The 10,324-nt window shown below is 29.2% G+C and overlaps 1 protein-coding gene across 1 annotated transcript; it reads right to left on the bottom strand.

The window, feature by feature from the left end:
* Window positions 1-2,884: 2,884 nt before the first annotated feature.
* Window positions 2,885-5,129, bottom strand: LOC108450038 (eukaryotic translation initiation factor 5A-like). Its single transcript, XM_017747464.2, has 5 exons — window positions 4,918-5,129; window positions 4,332-4,454; window positions 4,168-4,224; window positions 4,007-4,081; window positions 2,885-3,153 (listed from the first exon to the last, which is right to left on the bottom strand). The coding sequence occupies exons 1-5, from the start codon at window positions 5,038-5,040 to the stop codon at window positions 3,052-3,054; spliced, it is 480 nt and encodes a 159-aa protein (XP_017602953.1). The 5' UTR covers window positions 5,041-5,129; the 3' UTR covers window positions 2,885-3,051.
* Window positions 5,130-10,324: the final 5,195 nt, after the last annotated feature.

A 10,324-nucleotide genomic window follows, 5' to 3' on the forward strand; every position in this document is an offset into this window, starting at 1 on the left:
CGTGACAACAGCATCCGGAGTTTGAGGAATTTCTTAGAGGCACTTGGTGTTCTTCTCAGGGCATTGTGCAAAACATTGAGCGGTTTACAAATGCTGTTAAACCGTGGAATCGGGATGTCTTTGGCCATCTTGGTATAAAGAAACGGAGTCTCTTAAGGCATATTCGTGGGATTGAAAGAACAGTGGCCCTTCAAGCTTCTTGTTGGACTTAGAACAGAAGTTGAAACTTGAGCTAGATGATGCGCTAGCACAGGAGGAAAGTCTTTGGTACCAGAAGTCTCGTTGTCAATGGTTGAGGGATTGAGACCATAATACTCGTTTTTTTCACATTAGCACTATGGTTAGGCGACAGGCGAATCTGATTAGGATGCTGAAGCTTAATGATGGTGAATGTTGTGGTGATCATGAGGTATGGAAAATGAGGCTACTTGCTTTTATGCTTCTTTATTCTCGCGTGATCTGAATGTAGGCAAGCACTATCCTATCCGCAGTATGTTCAATCACGTTGTGCATAAGGAGATGGATGTGCTAAGGGCATCGGTTACTAATGAAGAGGTTGCTAATGCTGTGTTTGAAATGGCGCCGTTGAAAGCTCCAGGGGTGGATGGCTTGCATGTGTTCTTCTATCAGAAGAACTGGTCGCTGGTTGGCCCTGAAGTTTGTGAGTATGTCCGTTATATTATGTGTGGTGGGCGATTTGATGGATGGGTCAACAGAACGGTGTTAGTTCTTATTTCGAAGAAGGAGGCCCCTGAGATGATTCAGCAGTTCCGACCAATCAGTCTGTGTGTCGTGCTTTATAAAATTGTTTTTAAAGTACTTGTCAATTGCTTAAAGCCGTTTATGCCAGATTGGGTGCTTCCAAACCAGTCTACCTTTGTCCCGGGTCGATGTATTAAGAATAACATTATTGTGGCACAGGAGATTATTCATTCCATGCGTAAGAAGTCCGGTAAGGTTGGGTGGATGGCAATTAAAATTGACTTAGAATGTCTTCGATAAAGCCATCCACCCCTGGAGCTTTCAACAGTGCCATTTCAAACACAGCATTAGCAACCTCTGGTGATATTCGGATTCCAGAACTATTGTGGAATGTTATAATGAGTGATATTGGGATTCCAAAACAGCTCTGAGACGTTATAATGCATTGTGTTAGCTCTACGTCCATGCAGATTGCGTGGAATTAGGCTTTAACTGCTGAATCAGGCCACGGCGGGGGCTAATGCAAGGTGATCCGTTGCCGTTGTACTTATTTGTACTGTGCATCGAGCGGTTAGCTCAAGCCATCACGCAGGAAGTTAGTGAGGGGCGATGGGCACCTATTAAGCTCTCCAGGCGAGGCCCGCGTGTGCCACACCCGTTCTTTGCAGATGATCTTGCGCTATTCATGGAAGCATCTATGCCTCAGATGAGGATTCTAAAGAGGGTTCTCGATGAACTCTACCATTATTCCAGTCATAGTGTGAGCGTCCAAAAAACGAGTATCTACTTTTCTAAAAATGTCTCGGCACAGTTGCAGTGTAGCATTAGTGCTGAACTTGGGTTCTTGGTGGTGGATGATTTTGGGAAATATTTGGGTGTTCCGCTTCTTCACCGAAGGGTCACTAGATCGACATTTCAATATATTGTATCCAATATGCGTCATAAGCTTGCGGGATGGAAAGCTAAGATGTTGTTGCTAGTAGGATAGATCATGCTTGCTAAGGCGGTTTTGGCAGCCATTCCATTGTATACCATGCAATCTACTGTTGTGCCTAAGGGCATCCTTTTGAAGATGGAGAAAATTATCCGCAACTTTGTGCGTGGGCATCCGGAGGATGAATAGAGTATGGCTCTTTTGAAATGGGAGCGGTTGTCAGCCGGTAAGGGCAAAAGGGATTGGCTTTAAGGTGGGCTTCAATTTGATTGATCGGCCAGATCATTATGGGTTCAGGTTTCCCGAGCAAAATACCGTTGGGAGGGGTCTTGTCCTTCCTCTTTCTAATAGTGTGACGTGGAGGGATGGGCCAAAAGGAAAATTCTGATTTTGTTGGTTTCCATTTCAACTTTGTTTTGTTTAAGGTATAGACTTTAAGTTTTAAAAAAAAATTATTATAGTCACAGTAATTAATTTTATTGTTATCATTATTTTTAATCTTATTAGAAATAAATGTACCATCCATCCAAACTAAACTTTAGTTACTATTAACTTATAAATCAAAGTCAAACAGTCAATTGTTACAAAAATTAATTTTTTTTTTATATTTAAAAAAAAAAAGAATTTTGATAGTTTAATTTTGAGTTGAGTCTATTGGGTGTAACAAAATTTCAGGCCTAAACATTTATTTGAAAACTTTTAAATTGAATAACATGTAAAAAATCGTGAAATTTTGTGCTTTCAATTTGCACTTGAAAGTTAAATCAAGTAGGTCTTAAAGTTAGACCAAACGATTACATAATAGGAAAACATACACAAAAGCCTTAAATACTTAATGTTTGAATTTTATCATGCCTAATTTTTATAAAAGTTTTATCTAATTAAATTCCAAATATTCATCTATTTGTAGTTTATACTGATTTCATTTTACTTCTTCATTATTAAAACATTTATTTGTATTTAAATTTTATATTAATTTGATTCTACTTTTATCCAATGTGATTCTTGTGATACATATATTTAACATGGATTTTAAATTAAAATAAACAATATTATAATTATAAGAAAATTTCTTTTTTTAAACACTAGTACATTGTATTAACTCGTACTAAATGATATATTAAACCTAAATTGCTACATTAATATATATTGGGTAACTAATGCAAGTGTAATATGCAATTAAAAGCTAGAATTTAAATGTTACAATTAAAACTTACCAACACAAAAATAAAGACGAGACAATAAAAATTATTGAAAAGGAAAAGCAAAACAGTAATTCATAGCACAAGAAGAAACTAGTTATATTGTTATTCTCTTTTTTCTATCCAAACCCAAAACAAAACATCAAAACCGCATTTAGTACTACCAAAGTCTTTTATGGTTCCATCTAAGATTTGCAATAAATGGATTTGAAACTACTTGGGACCAATGTCCTTGAGAGCACAGATCTGCTCTTCCCCCATTGCAGACATAACAGACACAACCAGGTCTTTCCCCTCAGCAAAACCATCCTTGATCTGCAATCACACCAAAACACATGAATGTAAAATTATATAACTACCATCTCCACGATATGTAAATTGGAACCAACATTTTCATGTTTGGATATATAGACATCACATCAGGCACAAGTCGTAAGAGATATTAGTAAAATGCAACTCATATTTTCATGTTTGGAATGTGTTTGTCATGTATATATAGACATTTGCATCAGGTACAAGTCGTCTGAGTTAAGATAATGTATAAGGACCCAGTAAAATTATAGCAGCACAGATAAAAAAGAACAATACAGTTCAGTACAACATGAGAAAAAGGACTATATTTCCCTAAAAGAATATGGGGTTCAATAAGGTTCCCCGCATCATAAGGCCAGGAAATTATAGAAGAAAAAGACCAAAATAGATCAAATATAAACCTCTCATTCACATTTTTAACTGCACTCGTCCTGCTGTAGAAGAAAGAGGCTGCAAACTGTGCTGCCACTGTAGCCCCTCGAGAAAAGGGTGATTCACAGAAGGGGCCAATAGCTCAGGCAGCATAGGACCCGTAGTCCACACCAACACGCAAGGTATTGTCTACTTAGGCTCATTGAACCTCACAATTTTGTCCACAAAAGGCACTCAAAGGTTAAAGATTGTGTGAACACATATATCATAAGTCAAACTCTATTAGTTAACTGCTATGAAATTCATAGCTCCCCTACAGGATAATGGCAACAGGAATAAACATAAATATATAATACAAGTAGCCAACCTTAGATACAGGAAAAAGGCTTTGCAGATTTTAAAATTAAAATCAGCAAATCAAATAACAATGAACTCAATATCAAAAGACCAATTTGCTGAAAGAATACAAAAAATAGTTAATTACCTGTTTCAACAGGTTCTCATCAGTTGGGAGCCTCAGATCATCCTTAGTGTCTCCACTTTCGGTCAGCAAACTCACCTGAAATATTTAACAAATTAAGAAGAAAAAACACCAACCACCATTGCACAAAAAAACGAAAGCAATAACAAAGCTAACAAACATACAAATCCATCCTCAGAAATGTCGATCAACTGGTAGTCAGTACGATTAACATGTGGAACCTGTTAAAACCAAGGAGGAAAAAGAACAATTCATTAATTCACCGATGCAATTACATAACAGATTAGAAGTTTAATAACGGTTTGTGAAGAAGATTATAATGTCATACATCACAGTTGTGGGAAGAGGGAACAATATCTTCCAGCTTCTTGGCGGTGAAGATGTCAATTCCAACAAAGTGACACTTAGCATGACCATGCTTCCCAGTCTTGGAGGTCGAAACTTCAACAACCTGGCCAACATCATACAAGTGAACAGCAAGCAAGTTCAGCTAAAACGGCAAATCATTCTAAATAGCAAACATAAGGTGCAAAAACAACAATCAACCATCAACAAGTCATTCATCAAATTCCAAAAACTATCATCAGATTGCTCAGAATAAGAAGACTAGTAAAAAAATTCATTAGTTCTTAACACCATAGGCTTAGGTTGTTTGTTTTCATTCCTTTTTTTCTAATTTGCTTTTGATTAAACATAAGTTATAATAAAGCCAAAGAAAATAGCAAAACGTAAAATCATACAGAACCTTAATTCTTCTAATTTTTCAACAATAATAAATAACATACAAATCCAACTATTAAAATTTATAGCAAAAAAAAACAATAGATCTGAACCGTCAAATCTAAGCTATACAATTCAGAGGATGCAATCAAACGGATCCTTAAAAAAATGTAGTTAGAGATTCAAAGAGGAACCTTGCAGGGACGGTTTTTTATGACGATGTAACCATTCTTACGAATGGTTCCGGCCTGTTGTGGGTAGGTTTTGGAGGCACCGGCGTCGGCCTTGGATTCAAAATGGTGTTCCTCGTCCGACATTTCCGGGTTTCAAACTTTTTCTTTTTTTCGTATGTTGCAGAACAAAATGGATCGGAGGCGGAGATGGTGTGAGGGTTTTATATCGTTAATAAATAGTTAAATATTGGGAATTAGGGTTTTATTTTTATTTTTAAATTCTCTCAGTACTTTTAAATGAATTTTTTTAATATTAATTCTGTAATAAATATTAAAACTATACTTCAATTTATCCGTGTAGTATAATATAAAAATTTTTGATTTTATGCGATTTTAGCATTTTATGTTATTTTTCACCGATCACTAATAATGTTATAAAATTAATATTATTTTATATTTATATATTACATATACAAATAATTACATTAGTCTAATATAAAAAATTATATATTTATTTTTTAAATGTATACAATTTAATCAAAATCAAAATTTTATATACATATGTGAACCATAATTTAAATTTTATGTATATAATTGCGTAAATGAAAACTCATGTATAAATTTAATATTTATTCTTATTTTTATAAATAAAGTTTAATTCAGGATTTACTTGATAAAATATATTTATTTTATAAGTAAATTATCTAGATTAAAATTATTATATCAATACAAAGAGTTTTATACAAATTGTACTAGAAACAAATATTTAAAAGAATTGCATAAAAAATATCTGATTAAATTGAACAGTAATGCTTCTCTTTACGGAAAATCCACTTGAAATTGTTATTATTATGTTTTATAAAATATAGATGGATTTGAGAAAACAAACTGACAGCAATAATTTAAACATCTCAAACTTTAAACATAAATTTATGTATATGAAAAGAAATATTTAAAAATAATGATAAATGCTAAAAGATATATCGAAATATACTAATATTAAAATAAAAATTATTATATATAATACTGGATACATTGCAACAATTTAGAAATATAATAATATATGATCTTACTTTCAAAAATAATAATATGTGATATTAAAATAAAAATTAATATATATTAAGTTTGATTCAACTTGAAATATGTGTTTTAAGCTGTGTTTGTTTACTTGTAAAAATTTTTACAAAAAAAACTTTTCATCATTTTCTGATATTTGTTTGGCTGAAAATAATTTCTCACGATAAAACCTTTTACAAAACACGGGAAAATAAACGTTTATTTTAGGAAAATGTCTTACAAATTTTATTTTAATAAGACGTTTTCTAAAGTTTTTCTCTTCACCAGTAAACTTAGGCTGTGTTTGTTTACTTGTAAAAGCTTTTTGTTTGGCTGAAAATAACTTCCTACGATAAAATCTTTTTTCAAAACACGGGAAAATAAACGTTTATTTTAAGAAAATGTCTTAAAAATTTTATTTTGGTAAGACATATTTTCAAATTTTTTCTCTTCACCAATAAACTTTTAAGTTATATTCAAATTTACTTCATATTTATAAATGATTTAATTAAAATAATTTTTTAATTATTAAATACTTATCATTAAATTAAGAGGTTATTTTCAAATTTAATAACATATTAAATATTTATTAATTTTTAAATTATATAATATGCATAAAATATATAAATATTTACAAATATTAAATAAGTTTTAAAACTTAAATCAAACAATTTGGCTCTAAACAATTCTACAAGAACCAAATACAAAGGAGCCCAAACAGCCCAAATTTGGGTAGCCATGTAAGCTAGAGCCGCAAGCTCTAATTTGGGCCAAGGTGTTTCCTTTTTCTCTAAGCTTTTCAACAAAAAAAATACTCACATCTATGTTATACATCAAGTAGTTGATTGAGTTATTTTTATACATTTTCTGAAACCAGTTATAAAATTATCAAAAATTAATTATTTTATAAAACAGTAATTATATTATAAGGATTTATTCCAACCTTTTATAATTTTATATAATATCTAAAAATATACACATAACGATATTTAAACTTAATATACCATTGTCTTTGAAATTTTATCTATATCATTTTAATCAAACTCTTTTATTTTTTATGTAATTTTTTATAAATATATTTTTTTCATTCACACCATGGCTGTACTATAATCTAGTTTAACATTAACATGTTCTTAGGGTTTCTAAAGTTCACTCGATTTAAAAATAATTGGATTTGCTAATAAGGTCTTGGCCTTTTTTTTTGTTGGAAAAACTTGGGATGCAATAATCAAAATTAAGTAAAATAAAAACGAGACTTGAGGTATGAATCACTTTCTCAAGATTTGATTTTGCTTGGAATAAAGGAAGAAATCATAAAACAACAAAAAATAATAATAAAGTGATGAAAACTATTTTGTATAGGCACTCAAGGGTTATACCAATGCGTAAGCCCACATACTTGGTAGATTAAGCTCCTGACCCAAATCATAAAAAGATAAAGAATTTGATATTTATATTCATTATATTGTGTATTTCTTCCCAATATGGGATTATTGATTTTTTTTTACAAAAGTTGAACCCTTAAATCTTAATTGTTGAATTTTGAATTTTATCATATATAAATTATGTGTGAATTTTTTCAAATTTATTCTGATTTAAATTTCACAATATATAAATCTTTGATTTTAACTTTAAATATATTATTATATTTATTTTGTTTAAGCTTTCCATACTTAATTAGTTGGCTCGTACCTATATTAGGTTGAATGTTTGAAACATTGCACGTGCTAAAGAAAGTCTAAAGAGAATTTGGATTAGTGTTTGCTTACTACGAATAATTAAACAAAATTTAAGCATTTAGGCAAATTAATCAACCCAAATCTTGACTAAATAATGTTAGGCGCCTTCAAAAAGGTAACCAAAAGAAAGCCAACCATGCAAATAAAAAAACATGAGTTTAATCAATGTTTTGGTTTTTGAGCTTCATTATTATAATATATAATAAACAAAAAATCAAACAAAAACTACACATGACTTACAAATTGCATTTGTATACAATAAAACTCGAACCTAAACATCGAAAAACCCAAGACAAGACCTCATTAGCCCAAATACAAGTTTATTTATGTCTACTTATAATTGTCATCAGGGGCGAAGTCAGAATATTTTTTTAGGGGGGCCGGATAAAATTTTATTTTTTTATAGTTTATATTTTTATAATTTGTAAAATATTAAATTGAATTTTTATAATTTTAGAGGGGGCCAAAGTGTAATTTTATCTTAATTAATTTAAAATTTTTAAAAAATTTTAAGGATTTAAAATGAAATTTTCTATTTTAAGAGGGGCTGGGGCCCATGCCAGCCCCCCTGGCTACGCCCCTGATTGTCATGTTTCATTATTTAACTCTTTAACTCTTATGAATTTATAATCTATACTATTATTTAAGCATTTTAATAAGTAGGTGTCATTATTAATCGGTCATTAATTTAATTATAAATTTATAAAAATACCTTTTTTAAATTATAATTAATATTACTATTATAACAATTTTTTTCATAGTTTCATATAATCTTTCAACAAAACAATTATAAATTATAAATTCAAAATTTGATTGAACACGTGTTCAATAATATTAAAATATAAATTTATTATTTTATTCCATCTGCATCGTGAATATCTATATTATCATATTATATATTCTTAGAGAATAGATTTTGATGTATTTAAATATTGGATTACTATTTTTCTTTTTTTTTAAGACACGACAATATATCACGTATCCATCTATTCAAATACATTAATCAATTTTTTCTTAACAAAAAGTAATTTTGAGAGAAAAAATTTTGTCAATTGAATTAAATATAATATTAAACAAATTGCATGGGCAATTTTCATATTTCTTCAAACTTCTAGAGATCAATTCCTTATCCAAGAAAATAAATGGAAACTGTAATATTTATAATGTCCCATATTGTGGACTATTTTGTTTTATTTTAGTTCTTGTGGACTAAGAAAATCTTGAAGATGTAGTAAAATATAAATTTGGTTTCTAAATTGTAATTTTATTACTTATTTTTATTTTATATTGTATGATGCACGAGTTATTTGTATATTTTATAATATTATTATTTAAATAAAAATATTTATTTTCAAAATCATAAAATAATTTCTTTACGTAATTTTTATTTTCTATTTAATTGTTTAAAATTTTATTAGAAAAATAATTATAAAAAATAATTTGAATTTTAAAAGTTGTAAAATTGTTTTAAAATAGTATCTCAAAATTTTAAAACTTTTGATACTTTTAAATTGTATTTAAAAATGTTTTTTAGCGTTAAATACAAAATAGTTTTGAAAAAAAACTAAAATCAGTTTTAAAATTTAAAAAGTTTTAAAATATATACAATAACACTATTTTAAAACCTTTCGGAAACAATTTAGTTTTAATATTATCGATAAAGTGATATTTCAATTTTATTTTATTTTAAATATTTTTCAATATTTTAGATTTAAAAATATTGTATGTTTACAAACATATTTTAAAAAGCAAGTAATCATCCATGAAAATTAAAAAGAAACTATTCTTTCTGAATTTTTACATATTTTGCAGGAAAATATTTTTAAAAACTTTGTTGAAAATATATATATATATTTTTTGTCGAGAAGGACATCAATAAACTCGAAAAAGAGTTTAAAAATGTGACAAAAAACTATCAACTTCTACGAAAACGCCCACCGTCTTCAAGGGAACCTGAAAAGGAGATCGATTAACTTGAAGAAGATTTTGTAAATGTGACAGAAAGCTACCATCTCCTATCGGAGAATCTATCAAGAGTTTACAATATTGGGATTAATGAAGTTGGGAAACAAGTGTTAAATTTTAGTTGTTTTTCAAAAGGTTCATATGATACCAATCTACAAAAATGTTTAGTGATTATGAAACAAGCAACCAAAATGAATGAGAAAAATGTTTTTGACTAATTATAGAGAGATTTTTAACTTTAGTCAAAAGCCAAAAATGACATGTCAATAATCTGTTAGTAAATTAATATAATTTTTAATTGTAATGACTAATTTGAACAACTATCTTAAGTAGAAGATTAGATTGATAAAAATAAAATAAAATGACCAAAATAGAAACAATATTATTTTAAAACAATCTGTAATATAATTTACTCTATATTTCAAGTATAATATACATTTGACCCGTACATCGTATCAACATGCAAACTATTCCTAAAATGTGTTTATTCCTAATAAATAAGAATGTTGCATTAGTGAAAGAGAAAATTGGTTTCTAAATTGAAATATTTAGAAGGCTCGTATTGTGGACATTTTAACGAGAAAAAAATACACTAAAATATCGATTTTTTTGAGTATCCAGGTTGAAACTGTATATAAATTCAATTCCATAACATGCTGTTGTTATAT

This window comes from Gossypium arboreum, chromosome 11 (genome assembly GCF_025698485.1).
Source record: "Gossypium arboreum isolate Shixiya-1 chromosome 11, ASM2569848v2, whole genome shotgun sequence".
NCBI classification, from domain to species: Eukaryota; Viridiplantae; Streptophyta; class Magnoliopsida; order Malvales; family Malvaceae; genus Gossypium; species Gossypium arboreum.

Coding starts and splice junctions, on each gene's coding strand:
- LOC108450038 (XM_017747464.2), bottom strand. CDS start 5,040: ATGTCGGACGAGGAACACCATTTTGAATCCAAGGCCGACGCCGGTGCC. Junction 4,225..4,331: donor CCTCTTCCCACAACTGTGAT/GTATGACATTAT, acceptor TGGTTTTAACAG/GTTCCACATGTTAATCGTAC. Junction 4,082..4,167: donor ACATTTCTGAGGATGGATTT/GTATGTTTGTTA, acceptor TAAATATTTCAG/GTGAGTTTGCTGACCGAAAG.